The sequence below is a fragment of the Strigops habroptila genome, chromosome 6, assembly GCF_004027225.2.
Source record: "Strigops habroptila isolate Jane chromosome 6, bStrHab1.2.pri, whole genome shotgun sequence".
NCBI classification, from domain to species: Eukaryota; Metazoa; Chordata; class Aves; order Psittaciformes; family Psittacidae; genus Strigops; species Strigops habroptila.
Window position 1 is genome coordinate 71,968,625 of NC_044282.2, and position 22,642 is coordinate 71,991,266.

General features: G+C 38.2%; 1 protein-coding gene across 1 annotated transcript in view; it reads left to right on the plus strand.

The window, feature by feature from the left end:
• USP34 (ubiquitin specific peptidase 34) overlaps positions 1–22,642 on the plus strand; it is a 133,059-nt gene that overhangs the window by 16,341 nt on the left and 94,076 nt on the right. Inside the window, 5 exon segments of the mRNA XM_030490276.1 lie at positions 845–1,265; positions 6,677–6,727; positions 6,884–7,033; positions 12,069–12,136; positions 19,310–19,502. Of these exon segments, the coding sequence (XP_030346136.1) occupies positions 845–1,265; positions 6,677–6,727; positions 6,884–7,033; positions 12,069–12,136; positions 19,310–19,502 (883 nt within the window).

Here is a 22,642-nt window from a genome sequence, read left to right on the forward strand (position 1 = left end):
TCATTAATGAGGTGGTTGCTTGTTTGTATGGAAGAAGCAAACATTCCCAGGCAGTAGGTTGTAGGGGGTTTATGCACCCAGAATCAGTTTGGCATATATAGTTATCCTTGCCCACAACTAGAGCTATATTACAGAGTTCCCTAACTGGGTGATTATTATATTGATAAAGGGATGGTGCATAGTTTCCCCCATTGTTCTTTTCAGTTTACAGTGTGTCAGTAGATACTCAGGGGAATAATCTCCGAGCCTGCAAAGTGAGGAAAGCCACAAGGATACTTCATACTGCTTTTTCCCACATGGGTAAAGGGCACCGATGTACACGGGGTTTCTATCCAAATGCAGATGAAGGAAGCGAGCTGAAATACTCAAAACAAAATAATTTTGCAGCCCTGTTGACTTAAAAATAACCCGAATGAGTTCTTACAGGGCCAGCCAGCACGTGAGGTGTTTATTGCAGTGAGTATCGCTAGAGATAACCAGACAGGAAGTGATTCAGAAACATACTGAGGAACGTTGCTGCTGTAGTAGTACAGTGACCTTGCTCCTAAGATTTATTTTGTATATTTTACTCCCAGTGGCAGCTGCTAAACGATAACAGGAACTTTATAGTTTTGGTAAGCATTTGGAAGTAATGGGATGGTCACAGGGTTTAAGAAAGGCTTTGTGACTCCCACTTGCTGCTGGGTAGAGCCTGTTTCAGTTGGATTGCTTTTCTTTTACAGATCTGTCAAACATTTTGTTGTTAAAAGTGTTTTAATGTGCAGAGTTCTTTTGGCCGGTTACTTGTTCTGCTTTTTAGCTGCTTCAGGAATCTTTATTTCTGTTTTTTTCTGTTCTCTTGCAGACAATGTCTGTGCTGTTTCAAGGAGTATAAACATTTGGAGATCTTTAACCAAGTAGTCTGTGCGCTTATTAACTTAGTGATTGCCCAAGTTCAAGCTCTGCGGGACCAGCTCTGTAAACATTGCACTATTAATCTCGATTCGACATGGCAAGATCAGAGTAATCATGCTGATGAGCCCCTGAATGTAGAAAGAGAGTCTCATGAAGAAGAAAATGGAGATCGGCAAAAATCTATAGAGAAAAAATTAGATGCTGCAAGAACTTGTATCCTGACAGAGGAGGAGTCTGCAAAGAACACCGATGCTTTTAGCTTATGGAGCACTGATGAGAAGGAAAAGTTGTTGCTGTGTGTGGCAAAAATCTTTCAGATTCAGTTTCCTCTGTACACTGCTTATAAGCATAATACTCATCCCACAATAGAGGTATATCTTCTCTTTATGTGTATATCGAATGGTTTTATTCTCTTTAATAAGTAGACTGTGTGTGTTTGGTGGTAAGTTGCTTTCACACAGGAGGGCACGTTCTGCCCGCCTGTTGACTGCAGTAGAACTTTTCAGAGAAACTTGTTAAATCACCACATACTCTTACACTTTCTTTAAAATATGCTTAATTGTTATAGGTAATATATTGATAAGTGTTGGATGGAACTGTACACTGAATTATTGTACTTTTAAATAACAGGAAGGCAAAAAGGGGACTATAGCGAAGCCTTTCTTCCAGGAAGGTAACCCATTAATAGTTTACTAATTTCTTTTCATTACAGTCTATGGGTGCTAGAAGCAAAGCTTCATAAACTAAACTTTGTGCAAGACCAAACTTACTTGTTGGACACTGCTGTTTAATTGACTGGAATAACTGAGCTCTACACAAGTAGCTTTGTTCTCTGGTGCTGATTTTCCTCTGTGGTATTTGTTATGGCTACCACTCACATTTCCATTCTTTTCTTCTGAAAAGGAAAAAAAACACCAAACAAAGAAAAAAGCTCAAAAAATCCTTCTATGTTTAATTCAGTTTCTGAAATGAAATACGATGGTGTTAGCCTTTTCTAATTGAAACAATGCAGTTCTTTGAAAGGTTGGACTTTGATCCAACTTGTGGTAGTCTAATAACAAATAAACAATTCTTGTACAGTATTTGTATGCAAAGAAATTGTGTATTTAGCTATTAAAAAAGCTTCTATCCAACAAACTTTTGAGAAAGTCAAAGAGAGTTAAAGTACCGGTAACTCAGTCTTAGTTTCTGTTTTGCAAGTTTTGGGAGTTCTGTTGGGGCTAGAAGTGGTTAAGTTTGCTTTTTAAGCCTAAGTCCAAAATCAGAAGATAGCAAGTTGTATGTAATATTTGGTTATATATGCTAGGCTGGTCACAAGATATGATCAGTTCTTGGTGAGTGAATCCTGCCATATCTGACAATAAATTCAGTTAAAACCCTCAATACAGTGGGGGTTTTGGGTGGGCTGGATTTTGGTTTCTTGTCTTGTCATAGAATCCCAGACTGGTTTGGGTTGGAAAGGACCTTAAAATCAAACAGTCCCAACCCCCTGCCACGGGCAGGGACACCTTCCACTAGAGCAGGTTGCTCCAAGCCCCTGTGTCCAACCTGGCCTTGAACACTGCCAGGGATGGGGCAGCCACAGCTTCTCTGGGCACCCTGTGCCAGCGCCTCAGCACCCTCACAGGGAAGAGCTGCTTCGTTATCCCAAAATATGTGTTACCAGGGGTTGTTTTACAAATACACATGTGTAGAAAAATGAGGCAAAGTTAGGATTTGTGGATTTCAGGTTTTCCATTGTTCGTTCTGGCCTGCCTTTTAAACTTCCACCAGACATAAATAAATCTGTAGTTCAGCCTCTGCCAATAGGAACTGGGGAGGGTAGATCCATCTTGTCAGTTAAGTAGTCATTGATTTATGTCTTTTAAGTGCTTTATCTTTTGTGCTCCCATGGGATGCCTACTGAAACCAGCTTCATAGGAATATGCAATGAACATTTCTGGAGCAGCTTTTCTATGTATAGGCACATTTGCTTCTTTTAAATGACAATTTCATATATTTTTTTTTTTGTTCTTCTCTTTCAATTTCATGTCCAAATGATAAAAGGAAATCTCAGTGTGCCTGGTGGGATTTCTCTTTTCACTTGATGTGCAGCCATAAAGTGATTTGGACACAGATGTGCTGCAGATTGCTGTACTGTGAGTGGCTCTCACTCTAGACATACTAGTATACCTAATTTGAATTATTGAATACATTCATTAGCTATCCTAAAAACATCATTTAAAGGAAGCTGAGATGGAAAAATACTTTCCTGAGGTAATAGACAAGTGAGGGAAAAGTTCTCTTACCTTTCTGCTAGACTTTTTGTGTTGCCAGGTATGGATTACAGAGGTATCTGCTAGATTTGTGGTGCACCTCTTCCCTTTTTGGGGGGCCATGTTTTATTTGCATTTAAAAGGTCTGAGCAGCCATCATCTTTCTCACAAGCTGAGATTTTCTGTATCTAGGACACACCAGGATTGTGTTATTCTAAAGCAGTAACATCAGCTGTTTTAATGTCAAAACTTCTGCTACCATGAGTAACTCATTTACTGAGGTTTAGAATTCAATTTTGCATTTCAGTCTAGAGCACAACTTAGTTGAATTGAGACAATTATTAGTCCCAGTAATGGGAGCACTTTTTGGTTTAGATCAGGCTGGAACTCAGTCCTCAAGGGATCATAAAAGAATACCCCCTGGTTTAAGTGTCTCTATACTTACAAGCTCAACAGATGCCTGAACAGACCAAATCAGACAAGAATTCCTTGGGAGGAGCTGCTGTAGCTCTCCCCCTCTCTCTAAGCATTTCTTCTGCCCTGGAAAAAGGGGCATTTTCTGATGCCAAACAAACTCCAATCCCCGCTCTCACTGTCTTTGGAAATTCCAGATTCTTGAGATGAATTTGCACAATTCCATTGAGTCATCACATCCAGTAAGGGTTCACTTTGCCTAGAAATGACCAATTAGGCTTTCACAGCGTATTACTACCTCCTGGTAAGGATTAGCAGTCAATATTGCTGTTAGCCTTTGCTCCCTAGACACCTCCAAGATCTTTGTTGTTAGGGACAGCAGACAAGTCTTGAAGTCTAATCCTCTTATCAGGTGCTTGTCAAAGCCATTTTACACTTGACCATCTAGTGGAGAAGAAAACCATTGGTGTGAAAGTAGGAGGTTTCCCCTAGTTTAGGAGTTCATGAAGTTGGATGAAAATGAACAACAAAGCAACGTTTGTTGGTAGTCAAAGGGTGTCTGCCTGTGTACGATCCTATAGATTCTTTCCTTCATAAATGTGGGTAAAGAATTATTTCTGTCCCTTACACCACTTCTAAAGTGAGAGTGTGAAGACCAGGGAAGCCTGAGGGGTAGCCAGAAGGGCTGTGGGCTCAGCAGAAGCTGCCTAGAACAAGTGACCTTGCAGAGGGCAGAAAGGTCCCTGAAATATGCTGTGTATGAGCACAGTGAAACTACATGATGTGGAAGTAACTCGAGCATATTGACAAGTATATAGTCTTGACTTGTGTAGCATGAATATGAGTCTGTATAGACTGAATGTTTGTCTCAGCTTTTCTTAAACTGATGAGGAGCCTAAAGAAAAATGTCTTTCTGCTAAGTTTGGGTTTCTAAAACAACACTATTAGTTGCAGCCAGTGACAGGTCAACCCACTCCAGGGCATAAATACTGAACAAATCTGTAAAGATGACATCTGGAAACACACCATTTGCTTCTGTTGAAATTTACCACTATTTTTGGTGCTGGGAGAGGCCTTTGTGTCTATTTTCATTCCAAACAACTAAAAATACTTTTATAGCAAGATTGTCATCGTACCTCAACTAGTACGTTTTATCACAGAATCATGGCATGGTTTGGGTTGAAGGGACCTTAACGCTCATCCAGTTCCAACCCCCTGTGACGGACAGGGACACCTTCCACTAGAGCAGGTTGCTCCAAGCCCCTGTGTCCAACCTGGCCTTGAACGCTGCCAGGGATGGGGCAGCCACAGCTTCTCTGGGCACCCTGTGCCAGCGCCTCAGCACCCTCACAGGGAAGGATTTCTTCCTAAGATCCCATCTCAACCTCCCCTCTGTCAGGTTCAAGCCATTCCCCTTGTCCTGTCACTTTATGCCTTTCTAAAAAGTCCCTCTCCACATTTCTTGGAGGCCCCCTTTATGTACTGTAAGGTTACTTCAAGGTGTCCTGATGCAATGGTGTTTTTTAAAGCCAGATTAGATTCCTTTGAGGAATTTACATATTTCCTTTTAAACTCGATCTTAAGGAGTTCTCAGTCTCTGTTCTGTTTCACATCTGCAAGAACACAACTCATGATTCCAGTCTCTGAACTGCCGTGCTTCTAGTAAGCTTTGCAGGACTCAGGTACCAGACCTTTGTGAGGTTTTGATTTCTGTATTTTAGTAACTATAGTTCACTTGACAACAAATCTCTATTTTATTCAAGAAAACTAATAAAATTTCTCACATTATTTCTGCCTAAGTTTTCATGAGCAGAGTGCTCAACACCTTTTCTTGCTACTTGAAAACATACCACCTACTGGCTTCAAAGCTGTTTTAAAAATAACAGAGTATCACGAGTTCAGGCATGACTTAGAGTTCAGCAGAAGGAAAAAAAAGAGAAGAAATGCTTAGCTAGAATATGAGCACATTGAATAATTCAAACTTGTATCACACTTAATCCATCCAAAATTGCTTGCCTCCAGCATCCCCTGGTACAGTTTTAAGCAGCTTACTCCTACGTAGCTATTTGAAATATAGTCAAGAAACTTCATTTTAAAAATGAACTTTACATTAAACTTACAATTGATGTGTGAATATGAGACCTGGGTGTTTGGCATGGAGGGATGGGAAGGAGAAGAATGTGTGCTGTAACTCCCTGCAAGTATCCATGGCAATGCTGTGGTTTTACAGTCACACTTAATGATACCTTCAGTGCCCTTCTGCCCCCAGCCCATGTGCAAGATACACACAAATACGTGTTACAACCCTAGTAAAGAAAATTCCTCCTTTATACTGCCCAACGAGTGGCTGTTATGAGCATTAAAAAGAAAAGCTATTTTTCCAAACCCTTTCGGTTTAATACTTCTAGAAAATAGATTTCTTCTTGCAGCAAATAGCTAACAGATTGATAGGGTGATAGAATTCCTTCCCCCTCTTCAGTTAGTTTAATCCTGTACGAAGTGTGACATTTATTTCCTATGATGTGTTTTGTTACATATAAAAGAGTATAGTAGTTGAAGGTAAAGAGTTTTAATATTCTAATGGGAATTAATGGTTTGACAGTTTAGCTTCATAATACATTAAAAGTGGGGTTGTAGAACATCCTACACTTCATCTAAATGCAGATGTTTGGATAGATGTCTCATCTTTATGCAAAAATTGCATTAAAAGCACCTAGATTGGGTCTGTTCTGTAATTCTCAGGCTGGTGTGCAGCCAGAGTGCCAGACTATCCCCTTGCAGTATTCCTGTTGAAGAAATTGGTGATCTGAAGGCAGAGGGGGGGGTTGAGGAATAATCTGTTCATCCAGCTATTGAGAGCTACTGCTGAGACACTATCCCAAGTGTGTATTTGTGTGCTTATAAATATATCTTAACACAGGTAAAATGATAAACTGGAGGAGTGTGTTTTGCAACGTAAAAATGGAGCAAAGCTTCAGCTTCTGTCTTCCTCTAAATTAGGATTTGGTTTTTTCTGTTAGTTGACTGTAACATTTGGTAAAGGTCAGTTGTTTTTATTCTGTAAATGTGTTTTTATTGCTTCAGTTAATTTCATTCTTTTTCTTTTTAAACAGGATATTTCTGCTCAAGAAAGCAATATATTAGGGGCGTTCTGTGATATGAATGTAAGTTGTCCATTTCTAAGTAGGTTCCCATTTCCTAGTCAGTTGAATAGCCATGTTCACTCCTCTGCATGGATTTGTGTTGTAAGCTTTAGAATTTCCTCAAGGTCTGATCTAGTATTAATTGTTTAAATTCTTCTCTTTTTTCCCTATTTCTAGGATGTAGAAGTACCATTGCACTTGCTTCGTTATGTTTGTCTGTTTTGTGGCAAAAATGGCCTTTCCCTCATGAAGGATTGTTTTGAATATGGAACCCCTGAGACACTGCCATTTCTTATAGCACATGCATTTATTACAGTGGTATCTAATGTAAGTATTGTCTTTAAATTGGTTCATCTTAAACATGAGAAGTAAAAGGACTGAAGTCTGGAAGAATTCTGTAGGACCAGGGAGGGAGAAAACCACTAGATTTTCCTTGTTAGGAACATGACATTTGCTGGTCCACCGAGCACTTTGTCATCTAAACCTTGTACATCTCCTGTATTTAGATAAGAAGCAAATACTTACAGGAACATTGTCAGAGGTCATTTCTGTCCCTGAAATTGTGTCATGGAAATGTTTTAAGCTTCCTCAGGTTATATTAACTTCTTACCTGTTTCCTATGTGGCATAAAGGAAATGCCAGTGGATTCCTTTTCTTCCAGTTTCCTGTGATTTTATATCGTTACACATGTTTGCAGCGTAGAGGTAATTATCTTTTATTTTCACTTAGCTTTAGAATACGTATCCTTCATCACTTTTCCACTTTGATATAATAGTGATTTTGAACTAGTAGAATTGTGAAATGATTTTAGCAGAGATTTGGAGGAAATTGGTGATAGTAATAAAAACCAGTCTCTGAGGAAGGACATATAGAGACTTAGTGTAGTGTGAGAATGTGAAATAGTGACCTGTCTTGTGGATGTTACGTATGGCCAAAAAGGAGAACAATAGTTCGTTACACCTTGTAGGAAGCGAGTTTAATGTAATTTTGACATTGATTGCAATTTTAAATACTTAGAATCAGATCCTTCCTTCCACACATCTTCCCTCCTTCCTTGTTGCTGTTACTGACCAGCCAGGATGATGTTCTAAAGAAGTATTGTAATATATTTGCATAGAGGGAACCAGTGACTGAACTAAAGCCAGTGCTGGTGTTCTCTATCACTCACTCCTGATCCTTTTAGCATAATGGTTCTTAACTTGCAGGTCAGAGAACAAATGAGCAAGGCCATGGTAAGCTCCCTTCCTGTAAGCTTGCACGGGAGGACTGTTGCAGGACCTCTGTATGTTAAATAGCAGAGCTGTGTACCTTCTGGCTCTTTATGATCTGATGAGCTTTCAAGTGATGATCTGATGAGCTCTTCATCTCTAGCTGTTGTCAGTGCAACATAGAGTCTTCATCAAACCATCTGCTGAAAATGTATAGTCTTGTAGGTTATTCTGGGTTAGATTTTAGTCATGGAGCCAAACGTTTTTGCATGCTGGAATTTTGGTTTACTTTTTTGTGAGAATGGGCAGAACTGTTCTGAACAATGAGTGGCAGCTCCCTGTCGCACCAGCATTTGTTTTCAGCAAGCATTCTGACTGCAAATCCCATTTCCTAGGTACCCCATAGATATCCCAAATCCTAGATATCCCATATACCAGTGCATGGTTATAAACTGCATCTACTTTTCGTCTTTGTCCTTTTTTCAAGTCTTTATTTTTCTCCACATAGATTATTTTCTTTATTCACAGTGATGTGCTCTAACCCAGAATACTTCTCAGCAAAGTTTCTCCTTCTGTATAATTACTTAGCAACTTTGCATTTATCTTTTGTTCTAGTAGTTAATACATTTAGCTGTCTCTTGCAGCTATTTGAGATGAATGCAGTGGTTAATCCTGCCAGATAAAATTAAATTCAACCCAAGCCACACCCAGTAGAAATACTGTTTCTTCAACCTCTTCCAGCATTATATCTTTTATCATTCAACTTGAATCTTTCTTCTGAGCTCTGCCTGGCTTTGCTGGCAAATCCATGTGAGTTAGAGGAAAACTGGTTTAAAAAAATTCCTATCTTTAGATTTTTCCTGTCAGTTCACTACGGAATAAGGAAATGTTTTATGTGTAATGTGCTTTATTCATCCACTTCCTGCATTTTGGTGTCACTCAGTGAACTTGTTAGCAGTGCTTCTGACTTTCAAATGCCATATGTTCATTAATTCCAAATGAGGCAGCTAATTTTTTTTGACAAAATACATTTTACCTTGCTGATATTAAAAGAGTTTTCTCTCCCTCTACAATGGTGCATAAGCTGCTGATTTTGATGTAATGTTTCTCTTTCCCTGTTTCTTTTTCCATCACCTCATTCAACCAACATAGGTGACTATAAATAGTGAATAAATGTTTCTGATTGCCTGTGAGATGATATACCAGACACCAATAAAACAAAAAGCTGTATTTTTTGTAGAGAAATATATTGGTGATCACAGTAAGAACTCTGCAAACCTGTCGTGGATTTATCCCAATGCATTTGAGTTGATGACACTTCTAGATTGTGTGAGATTTATGGATGACCCTGTCAAGAGCAGCTCAGTGAACAGCTCCGCAGTGTCAACTCTTAACTGGTTCACAGTGTGTTAAGCCAGAACCATAGTGTGTAGTAACTCTTAAGTACATTTTCACAGTTATACTAACTCTTGGGAATGGCAGTTAAGTAGCCATTATTGTAATGAATCCTAGAAATGTCCGTGCTGGAATTTGAAGTCTGTGAAATGAATGAGTTGTTTAACCACTACCTTCAATGTTCCAAAAATATTTTCAGAAAGGTTTGTAGTGTGGCTGAACCAATCCGTTTCTCATTAAAAAGTTAGGCTTAGTAGTAAGCTCCAGGAAGTAGAATAGGTGAAGCTGGAAATAGTCAACTGAAGTCAAAGAAATAATTTGCTATTAAGCACTAACATTCAGCTTCAGTGGTGTGGAAAGCATCTGCTCTGTTTCTTCCACAAAGGAAGGTGAATATCTCATTAAGTGCACTCTACAGGTGCATGTAAGAGAAGACCATTACTACAAATTAGTAAAGTCTGGGGGAGCTCAGCTACTTGTATGTGATTACTGATGTCTCCTTTATATAGAGGACATTACAATTATTGAAAAGGTGTTTCCTTGAACTTTTTTATGAGCAAATCTCATTTGAGTAAATGTCTTTGTCAGACAAACGTCTGTAGTAATAAAGCCAACAAATGTAATACAATGCAATTTACTTCACACAGGGAGTGTGTGAAGTTGGCACACTCTTGTTCTTCTCCAGCTCAAGGCTCTGCAAGATGCTTTCTTAGCAACCTGTGTGGTGGTAGGACTGACTGTTCCTTCTTAGGAGATTTCTTTGCTGTACTTTTTAGTTAGACACTTGGATCCTCCTTTCTTCCTGCATTTCTTATTCTGCACTGTTTACTCAGTCTAACTACCTTTTTTCCTGCTGGTCATCTTCAAAGCAGACGCAGAGAAATCAGTGACCTACAGCTTGTTCTGTGGAGGGTTGAAACCTCACTGGAAAACCTGTCATTACTTCATTCCGTACCATTTCAGTTTTGTGGATGCTGAGGAGGAATAACTGCCCTCTCAGTGGAGATGAGTGAATTGAAAGAATGCTGGTGGTTTCCACAATGTTGGTTTCATTTTCCTGTATGAAACTTCAAAACTTAAGTCAGAAGTAAAACCTGTTGAGAGATGCACTGCCTTTAGAAATTAAATACCTATGATAAAGAGCAAATCATACAAAACCCCAAAACCTCTGAAGCTTGAGAACAGAATAGATGCAGGAAATAGTTTGTTTTAAAAGCAGGTGGAGGCAAAAAGAAAGTATGTGAAAGGTATGGATTTTTAATGTAATACTAATTATGTTATTTTAATATATTTTTATATGCTATTTTATGTCGTTGTATTTAAATAATTTAGTATATTTAAGTTAATGGTGAAAATTACATTTTCATGTATGACGTAAAATTATCCATTAATTCAATTCAGAGGATGAAGGTTGTATTTAATGCAAGTATACAGGTGAATGAAATAGCTTTAGAAGTTTGAATTAATACAGAGTGAAAAATTACTGTGAACAATGAAAGCTCTACAAAAGAGATTATAAAACCATTTCCTCCTTTTATTTCACAGAGAAATATATTTGCTTTTGTGTTTCGTACTGCATAGGAAAAAGAGCACATCGTCTTAAAAATCAGACTGTGTCAATACAATGGTATCTTTGTCATCCTTGCAATCCCTTGTCAAAATGTTACTTCATTCCTGTTTCTAGAAGCAGCATCTTCTAGTTGCACTTTCTCTCTTTGGGATGTTAGCACTTTTTTCTTCTTGACACTGCCAGTTGGATCAGAAGCTTATTCCAAATGTGGTCTTTTTTGCAATGTGAAGATTTGGCTGGTTTCTTTTCAAAGTATTCAGATTTAGTGAGAATTTAGTCCTTGGCCAGGATTTATTGCATCAGTTGCAAAGATTAAACCATCCTTTTAAGAATAAACACGGAGATGCAAATTGCCGTGACCGCTTTGAGTGACTGAGGGCGTTAGGTAGTCACCCGACTTGTGTGCACATGATTAAACTTACGTGGGCAGTAGTAAGAGCTGCTAATGTTTCATCCACACTACATCCCTTACCTGGCAAGTAGTTGTCTTTCTGTAACAGGTTTAACAGGCTCGGCATTCCTTTTTGAAATGCAGATGGAACTCGTTACTGCCTAAGTAGTTTGGTTGGTTGTCTTTTCCTCACAGCGGGGCTGAATAGCTGGTTCAGGGGTTTTTTTTCTCTGCATACATTTTCTTCCTGCATACAGTTTTGCAAAGGTGGTAAAAGGCAGACTGGTAAATATGAGAATGCAAATGTGGTAGTGAAAATACTGCGCTTAAGCACTGGTTATGAAACATTGGTTTATAGGATATATAAGGACTAAGAAGCAAAACATCAACACAAGTCACATAATTTTACTTGATTTAGGAGAGATGTGCAAGGACCAGAAAGAGTGGAATCATTTTCTTGTAGACTTTAAAAGCAAAAGCAAAAAGAAACCCCACGAGGCTGAGTAGCAGTTTTTCCTACTGAAGAAACTACAGAAAATATGAAAATGAGACATCTGGGCAGTATGATTCTATTTATACAGAGTTTATGTTTTCCAGTTGACTAGAAGGAAAGATGGAACTCCTGTTGACAGTCACAGAAGCGTTTCTCAGATAGCAGTTTTGAAAGTTAAGAAGTGGAAAGAATTGAATGAGAAACAACAACAAAGCCTTTTTTAAAGTGGGGTTGCACGTGAAATGTACCATTCTCATTAAATGTCATTAATGAATTTTCTATCTATTTATGTTTTTGCATTATAGATCAGAATATGGCTACACATCCCTGCTGTCATGCAGCACATTATACCCTTTAGGACTTATGTTATCAGGTAAATTTTTACTTTTAAGAATTTTTCTTGTGGGACTTTCTGACAGCACCTATGAATAATTTCAGCTGATACACTTTTAATTGTTTAAGTTGTTGCTCTGGCTGTACCATTTCAACAAGGAGAGTGAAGGTAATGTTTCAGGGTAGTTTGGGCAGGTCCTTACATCTATCTGATTTCAGTATCAATCAGATCAATCTTGTTAATAGCATTTTCAATGTGACATTCAACCCCATCCTGACATGTTGTGTCAGGTTCAATTGTAATACAGTTGCACTCACTGCAGTATCTTCATAAAACTTTACATTACATTTGCAATGAGACAATGTAAGTAGAAGGGCAATATGTAGTCACTGAGATTTCATATATTGAGTTTTAACACTGCTTCACATTTTGATGTTCTGTATTTCCAGCTGGCAGGAACTGAAGTGTGATCAAAAGTCTCCTCGCACTTTTATGTATCTAAATATATCCAGTCCCAAAGATCTTCTTTATATCAAGCTGCCTATCATGAAAAATACTTTAAAATTAAAGTATTTGTGAAGATATTTAATTATATGAGCTATGTATTTTTATTGGGTTTCTCAGGACAATAGAAGAAATCCAACGAGCTGCTGATGAAATGATCTTATGTATGTGTATCTGTCTGGAGGTGGAGGGATGTGGTCACACCTAATTCCCCTTCTGGTGGCCCAACATTAAACTTCTGGTGCAGACAACCTCAAAGGCCACTGCTCTTGCATGGGCCCACAGCTCCTCCAAGGCTCTGGATTTCCTATAACTAATATTAGAAATGTGCTTATACTGGTTGTAGCTGACTTCCCTGGTAGCATGTGCCTTTATAGATTGTATTGCCTTAACTATACCCTTATAAAATCAGACTCTTAACAAAATAATTACATTGGCAACAAAGAAGTGCACAGAACAATGAGGCTCAAGAACTATGTTTTGTTTTATAAAATGTTCTGGTTTTAATTGTAGAGAATTTTGATTGTAAAAATTGAAGTACTGGTTTGGCTGTCAGTCTGTCTTGCTATAACATGGGCTCTACTAAATGATACCAGCAGAGAGAAGAGTATTCTGATCTTTCATTAAAACATATCACTCCTGAGTTACAGTGCACTCCTTTAATGCTGATGTGTTATCTTTGAAATCTCATAAAGGTAATTATTAATCACGGAGCAGTCTAGGAAAGACAGGCAGAGGATCTTCAAGTTCTTGTCTCCGTACATATTCTGCTAATGGTTGTTCCTGTACCTGGGAATTTGGGTCATGAGCCTTACCTGTCTTCTTGCAGTGTATGGAAATTACAGAGTGTTGAAGGATCAACAATTAGAGATAGGCTGATAAGAAGGAACTTGAGTGAGACAGAATAACACAACCTGCAGTCTTTGCTGTTAGTCCTCACTTGCTTGTCAAACTCTAATTCTTGTCAAACTCTAATTCTTAAAGCATTTCCTATTGTATAACTGTAGATGTGATTACAGGCACTGGAATGAATAGATATTTTTCCTGTGTTCTCCTCATCTCTTCCTCTTTACCCATAGAATATTTGCATCTGATTTGAAATGCAGTTTGTCAGCAGCTTGATGCCTGTTCTTAGCATTTACAATACATTCATGTCAATCTGAACAGTAATATTGCTACAGGATACATCTATGGAAAACACTAGCAGTTCAGAGAAGGAAGGGGATGTTCTCCCAGGTTCCATTTTTCACAACTGGATCCAGATGGGAGATCTGGGATTTCTCAGCGTCGTGAAATCCAAAGTCTTTTTTGTGAAGGTGCACTTACAGAGTGGGACATGAAGCTTGGAGGCCATATAACAAAAATCATCTCTAGTGCTATACCTTTATATGGGACAGAAGTTAACACAGATGCCTTTGGTGAAAGATGACTTCCTTGATGTATGCAGCTCACCCCATGTGGTTGTCAAGCTTACAGATCGTGTCTTAGCAGCTTGGGTCTCTAGGTCTCCATCTGCTTTTTACTTTAGTGAAAAGAAAAAGGCAAACATGATCCTGGGCACACAGCACCGCACCTTTGAGACAAATCCTGCCATTGCTTTTGCTGCTTGAGGAGGGTTTTAGTCTAGAATGAGTTCTCAGGACTCTAATTGACTGTTAGTCCAAATTGCTGGTCATGTAGATGCCTTGCAGGAACTGATCAGCATAAGCAGAAGGAGAGATCACCTGACTGACATCTTAGCAGCATCTTTTATCAGATGAGGTCATCCTTTATGTTCCTGTTCTGTGGTTATTTTTACTAGGAGTGGAGGAAATGAAGAGCAGAGTGTGTACTTGGGTAGAGGAGACCACTGCTGGAATTTGCAAAGATTATGGACACAATCCTGTCATTATTGCTGCTACTAAGAAAAGTAGCAATAAGAAAAGGCCAATGAGTGATATTTTCTGCCTGGGGAATGGAGCACTAGCATTCATATCTTGCCTCTGAAGGGCCTGTGTTTTTAAGGGGTTTAGGAAAGAAAGAAAGGACATGAATTAAAAATTACACCTTTCAATAAGGAAACAAAGTGGGTTTGACCCTCCTCAAAAGGAAGCTGTTATTGATCCTGATATCTTAGAATTCTGCATTTCAAATTGCAAAATTCTCATGGAAAAAAAGAAGAGACTGATTGACAAAGTGACTCAAGAAAATAAGTCATAAATTCCAGCACATATATATATATATGTTATAAATGAGGGCAAGTTGTTGATGATGCCTCTTTGTAAAGAGACATTGGTTGCATCTGACGTCCACCTCAAGATCAGAGATGAGAGATGCTCTGCATGGTTCCACATACTGAATGCCTCAAGAGAGCAGTAGCTATAAACAGCAGTGTTTTGAGGGCAGTGTTTCTTCAGTGGCAGGATTGTTGATTGAAAGTGTCATGGGCAGTTCTGTCCTTTAGAAAGAAGACGACTAGCGATGAAGCCCAGTTTTATGAGAAGGGATAAAGTTGTATGTCTGATATTTTAAGTGCCTCTATAAACCATCAATAGTGCTGGATAGGATGGAGGAAAAGACTTAAAATTCTTCTTTCTTTGACAGCACAGTTGATATCACCTACTTAATGTTCCTCTGGTAAAATCCGAGAGCTGTGTAGCATTAGCACTGACCAGTATCATAGTTCTAACCCTTTCGTCTCCCATCCCTTTTTCCTTTCTCCTGCTTCAAGATGGCTCTTGAGAGGTTTATCAGGAAAGATTCATGTCTCTGCCCCAGTTAGGGAGAAACAGAACGCTCTGTGCTCAAGCACATTGAGAGGAAATTGCTCCTGTTAGCTGTGTAGTCTCGGCACAGGGCACAACCATAGCCCTGGTATATGCAGAGGAAAGTACATGAAGTGGAAGCTCTGAACAGAAGTGTTGATCCTCAATGCTTCCTGTGGAATAGAGAGAGAGGGGACGCAGCTGGAAGAATTCAATTTACTCTTCTGCTTAAAAATACTTTTCTTAAGAATTTGGGGTTTATGGGAGTGCCCAAGACAACTCCTTGATACTAAAAAAACCTCCTGTAATAAGCCTCAACGTTTTCAATTGCAAAAAATATTTCACTCTTCCAAAAACGTGAACATTTCTACTGTAGATACAAAAAATAAACAAGTCGGGAGACAACAGCCAAGAGTTTAAGTGAATTCTTCCTATCACTGAGGAGCTCTGACTCATTCTGTTAGATATCCCTTCTGCAGCTGTGCTCCAGAGGAGTCATATTAAGGGAAAAATGGTTATTTCACAGCTGAGTAGCTGAAGTCCTGAAGCGTAAGATGTGATTGTAAGCGTTACATTAATGTGGAACTGCATGTTTAAAACTGATCTCTCTCTATCCCCAACTACAGCAACTTAAATAGCTGTAGTAGACTAAACCTGACTTTTTAAAAAGATCATATATATGTGTTGCTTAAATGTGGATAATACATACTCACTGATTATTCTAAGTATGCCAAGCTGGCAGGACAGGTCCTGGTACAGATATAGGCTGTCCTTTAAGTATATGTATAAAAAGAGGTATGTTTCTTTCCAAGAGTCTCATTCAGGCAAAAATTGTTCATACATTCCTTTAAGGCTTAATGCTCATCAGAATCAAAAAGATAAAAATTTAGGAATTAAAATAGTGCAGGACAGAACGGGAGCTATTATTAAGCCATTATAGGAGTCAGTCACATTCACATTTATATACTGTATATCATGTATACAGACATACATGATCGTTCCATATCCCAGAGGTAGTAACAGAACTAGGTATTATTACCTAGGTAATAGTACATTGATAGGAGGAGAGACATAGTCTAGGACTTTCTTTTTTGACAGGGAGATGGCTGTTACAGGAGTGATGAAGACAATAGATAGGGAATGATAATTCACAGGTTTTCAAAACCAAGACATGGTGAATCTGCAAGACAACTGCCAGGTTGCAGACTGAAGAGACATGAAAGGAGTTTGTTTTTCATGCAAACATAATTGTGAAACTAAGAGGCTTAGGTTAATGAGAGAGCATAAAGTATAAATAGAGATAAATTAATTCACAGTAGCAGGTAGATTCGTCCATTCTTTTATATATGGGATAAGTCTTTCATCTGCTTTTAGAGTGGCTATTTTGGGCTAAATGGACCTTTTGCCTTGCTCCAGTATCACTGTTTTTCTATAAAGTAACAGATGTAGTTAGCGTAAAGAAAGATGAGTGTTAATTGCTCATGCTATCTGACCATGTCTTTTTTGTTTAATAATAACATTCTACTGGTAAAAGCATGAAGTAGACTTAGTTTACTGATACAGATAGGTTTAGGCCACTGTATCCTTCCACAGTAAAAAATGAGCCTTGGCCTACTCTGACAGTTTCTATAGTTTTAATCCTGGTAGTAAAGATACGATCATATGTGATTTATGACTAGTATAGTAATACAAATATTTTCTTGTGTAGATGCAGTTGCATTTGTAAAGACAAATATGAAATCTTCATTGATACTAGGCTTGGGTAGAATAATCCAGTTGCCTTAAAGAAACCTAGAATGCAGGTTAATGAATAAAAAGTGCTCTTTGAGCTTTCTTTAGGGCCTTCACAAAACAGATTATACTGTTGAAGTACTTCTGTAGCTGTGAAAATGCATCTACATGGTGGTTTCAGTTATAAAGTGGGGTTTTTTTTTAAACAGTCTCTTAATGATGTTATAATACAGCAGACACGGCACAAACCTGATTCAGGCTTGGACTAAATGCAGTAAATGTGCTGGAAGAACCTTAAAAATGTGGTTGTAGAAAGAAAGTAGGTTTATAGTCATACTGTTGCATTAAAATAGAAAAGCTTTTGTGATATACACTAGGTCAGTATAGTTGCTTCACCAAACTTTGTAGTGGGAGGAAGATTTCAGATTGAAGTCCTGTTGCAGAAATCTAGTGAAGCCATAAAAGCACCCTTGTTCCTGTATGTGTAGATGTGTCCATTCCCACAGGGCTGTTGCATACAAGCGCTCTTTATCTGCCCTATGTAGGATGAGAAAACTCATATAATTCATTTGAACATCTTTGAGATCTTTAGAAATCCTTCACAAAACAGAGTGTTCCCTTCTCATTGCTGCTTTTGTTTAGAAATCAGAGCACAGAAGCATCAGTTTCTTGCCATGATCTAGTTTCCTGTGCCCCACCTGAGAAGACAAATTTCCCAGTTCATAGCAGTGGAGGATCTGATTGCCTTGGCCCTCAGTAGTCCTTCTTGTGTCCTACTGTTACATATCCGTGATTTCCATCATAAATCTACAGTCTCTATGATTATTTGCACTCAAGTCTCTTTTCTGTTTGACAATGTTAAGTATCATTTAAGTGTGTTTATTTTAAGGCCTCTGCATAAGAGCTATGAAAAGGGCCTCAATCTAAATAAGTCTCAGGGCCTGTATTTTGGCTTTTTAAGAAAAATTTACTGATGTTTATATGATGTAAATGCAAAGGAATGGTGCATAAATCTAGTTAAGTGTACTTTAATATCTCTTGTGTTTTTTTAAAAGATTCATGCATCTATTTGGCTGGTCTCCAAGGATAGATCCAGGCTTAGGCTGTCAAACAAATGGATTTTTAACACTTCTGTGTAGTTAAAGCTAGTTTGGATGTAGCTGAAACTTCAAAATGCTGAAGTACAGCGAGAAAAAAACAATGCTAACCTTGTATGCATGTCCCTGTCACTGGGCAATCTTTAATCCACAGTCCTTAAATCAAAATAAGCCCAGGATCTAAACATTCTTCTCTTATGCATTCAGGAATCCTCAACTGCGTCAGTGTTTTGTATAGATGTTCTTGTATGTCTTGATCTTGTAGTTGCTTGGGTAGGACTAAAGTTGGGCTAACTTCTAAAAGTTAGTGTTTATAAATTATTATTTTATTACCATTAATAATTTTATTAAGCATTATTTTAGGTGGATTATTTTCTCTGCCTCCCATTTGCAGAGCATATCTGTATTGCGACTCATAGCACGTGATTAGATCACCTTTTATGATGAACCTGTTGTATTTATTGTATCAGAATGTGATTGCACAATTATAATGTTTTTCTGTTCTGGGACTGAGACCACAAATAGGAATATATTAAACTTGAGAGTATCCTCACTGTCAGAGCGTGCTGCTTGTGGTCCCCTGACACTGTTTCCAGAAATTCAGTTTTAAAGTGTATTAATATCATAGGATCATGGAATGGTTTGGGTTGGAAGGGACCTGAAAATCATTTAGTTCCAATCCCCTGCCATGGGCAGGGACACCTTCCACTAGACCAGCTTGCTCAAACCCCATCCAGCCTGGCCTGTTTAAGCAGATTGTGACACTTAGTTTTAAATCAAGTAAATAAACATGATACAGCTATCCAGAAAGGGCACCTTGCCATGAAACAGATACAAGATTTAGGATTCCAACCTATATCTCTGAAGAACTCCATGGGTTTCTGTCATTTTGTGGAATGAAAGAAATCTGACGAGGTTTCAAATAAGCAATTTATTTACTTTTTAAAATACTATGTGTCATTCTGGTTTTCCTCATTGTTTTTTTATTGTTGCCAACTTCTGATTTTGGTAGACTAAGGCTTAGTACTCTTACAGCTATTGAAACTATCTATTTGCTATAATCAAGAAAGCGTTCCAGGAATGTTCTAGTTTGAATCATACCCTTTTTTTTCCCTTCCATTTGTAATTTATTCCAGGTATTTATGTAAACTGTCAGACCAGGAGTTGCGACAGAGTGCAGCCCGGAACATGGCAGATTTAATGTGGAGCACAGTGAAAGAACCATTGGATACAGCCTTGTGTTTTGATAAAGAAAGTCTCGATCTTGCGTTCAAATACTTCATGTCTCCAACTCTGACAATGAGATTGGCTGGGCTGAGTCAAATAACAGTAAGAACTTTTTAAAAACCTGAATAATATTTAGGAAAAAAAATGTTTCTTTTTGTGCTTTATGAGTTACAGACTTGTTTTGGGGGCTCTTTTAATGTGTGAAAATGCAGAATCCTCTTATATCTGCAGCCTTAGGAAATTATAGCCATGATTGTGAATATAGGATGCGCTGAGAGAGAACTCCAAGTGGTGGTTATGTTCTGCAGCATATGGAATGGAACTGTTGCACATTTCCTGAACAATTTACCATGCTAAAAAAACCCTCTTACAACCATGTTTTGTGACAGCTATGTTGAAATCAAGTCCCTTGACATCGTTATATTTGTTGTTTACACAGGCTTTCAATCTGTTTTCATTTTTACCTTTACAGTGTCTTGACTCTACTATAATTAGCTGCTTCTTTGTATTGTACATACCTCTTTTTCCTGTTTGTTTAGTATAGTCTGTTTCTCAAGAGAGAGCACTTTTGCATTAATTAGCAAAAGACTGAACTGAAGAGGTAAATATATATAGCATCAAATAGAAATAGATTAAAACCAAAACCCCACTTTTCCTTTTCCTATGGAAATGCTCCACATTGCACCACCCATTAAGATCTGTTGTACATCCTCTGTCTGAAAGTCTGAAAATAAGAATCCACCAGTTGTTTTATTTTTTCAAGCATGTAGTTCATTTAGGACTGTGAAATCATGTCATTTTAAGTAGTTCTATGTTTTGACCTGTCCTGATTGATAAATCTGAATGTAAAAGTGAGGTTTTAATAACGGGACATGTATTACCAAAAGCAGAATTTTACACCCTCACAGTAAAGAACTTCTTCCTTATACCTGACCTGAACTTCCCCTGTTTCAGTTTGAACCCATCACCCCTTGTCCCTATCACTACAGTCCCTGATGAAGAGTCCCTCTCCAGCATCCTTGTAGCCCCCTTCAGACACTAGAAGCTGCTCTTCTCCAGGCTGAACAGCCCCAACTTTCTCAGCCTGAAGCTTTATTTTTGTTGTTACCTTGTTTCTCTTTGATTTCATCTACCAGTCATCTGTTGAGGTGGTTCAGCTCCAAAGTACACTCTTCTGTCTCTCCTAGTCCCTCACAAATAGGACTCTCTGTTTTCCTGTCCTTTCAGTTACAGGTGAACTGAAGTATGTGAAAATGAATACTCAACTGATGTGGTTGTCCTTCCTGTTTCAGTTTTTCAACCCCTTTTTATTTGGTTCTGTGCATTAGTGAAAATGAAAGTGCAGCCTTGTTGAGTGTTTCCTGAGCAAATTCAATACAAAATTTGAACAGTGCACATTTCATAGAATCCCAGACTGGTTTGGGTTGAAGGGACCTTAAAGCTCATCCAGTTCCAACCCCCTGCCATGGCGGGGACACCTTACACTAGAGCAGGTTGCTCCAAGCCCCTGTGTCCAACCTGGCCTTGAACACTGCCAGGGATGGGGCAGCCCCAGCTTCTCTGGGCACCCTGTGCCAGCGCCTCAGCACCCTCACAGGGAAGAACTTCTGCCTAATGTCTAATCTTAATCTACCCTCTCTTCTTGCATTGGTTTCCTATGTAAAGAGTTTAATTACCTTTGATGCCTGAGTCTTCAGACAAGGCTAACTTGAGAGATGCCTTTTAATTCTCACCTTCCTTTGCTGAAGACTTCATACCTTTGTTGTACTTCATAACTAACACATTTCTGTTACATTAATTGAGTACAGGCATCTTTAGTTCCTTCAGTGTTTCATATATGGTAAAACATTGTAAAAGTATTTTATTCACTCTGGCATTTCATGGTAAGGAAACGTGAAGTGAAAGAAATTGCTAGGAGGTGACGAGAATAAGGTGGTGCGACACTGTCCCGCATGTACTTGGTTTTGTGAGGTTGTGCCAGAATTGTACAACTTCAGTTGAAATTACTGTAAGAACTGTTTGAAAATTCCAAAATCAAAAAGAACACCTTCTGTCAAAATTCCTTTGGATAAGGATTTCGTATGGGAAATTTGGATCAACATGTGCCCATGGATTTAAAATTGATAATGGGGACAGTTCAATACTCTTCCACTCTTTGATCCCTTTCAAAATAGTCTTGGTAGGGGCACAAGTCTTCAGAAAAGCCAGTGAACTCTCACTTCTTCATTTGACCCAATTCTAACTACTTACAATGATTTCTTCATCAAGTTCTGTTCACATGTTTTTCCACTCCTAAATATGCTTCATTTGAAAGTATCTATTAATAACTTATCTATTAATAATTGTATAACCAGGCTCTCATCTCTCACTAATTTCTTCAAAAACACTTTTTCCCCTGAAATTTATTGAGATCAGACATGAATAAATCTCTGTGCAAAGGCTGCAGGATATTAGCTGTTACCCAGGTTATAGAATGCATGTACCAGGCTTGTTTCAAGAAAGAAAAGAGTAAATATTTTGACAAAGTTATGCAACAAATTGAATTTGAATTTCAAAAATTCACATTCCTTTGTCTTTAATATTTTGAAAGCAAAGTAAGAAATAATTCTTATTACGTAGTTTTAAACGTTTAAAAACTATTATGCACAGGTAAAGAGCTGGATGCAAAGCCACCTCTGTATCTTGAAAGCTGAGTCTGAGGAAAAGGGGGGTAAAGAGATGGAAACCTTTAACAGGCTTTTGTTTTTCGATGAGATATCTTGAATTTATCAGTTCCTATACGTTTGAAAGCTTCATTTCATATGAAAATACATAATTTTCACTCTCCACTTTTGCAGACTTTCACACTGATAATGTGACAAAAGAAATCCTTGCTGTTGTTGTGAATGTTACAATAACGGGGAAACTCATCTTAAAACACCAGTTTCCAGAGTGTGTGTTTCATTCCTCATGAAAACCTGGGTGCAAAGTGACTGCCTCACACCTTGCTTTGATTTCTGGAGTGGGTGGAGTTTTGTAACATCATTTAATTGCTTTAGTGAAAGAAAGGTCAATTGAAAAAGAAAAGTGATGCCTCTTGCTACTGGAATGCCTGTTCAAAGTTTTGTCAAAGCAACGTATTTAAAAGCATTGAAAGTACTGGAAGAAATTGTTTACAGTCACTGATACTGTTTATAAATATAAGAAAACTACCTCACAAGGTGTCTAGATAAAATGTTAACTTTTTTCTTCCTTTTTCTAAC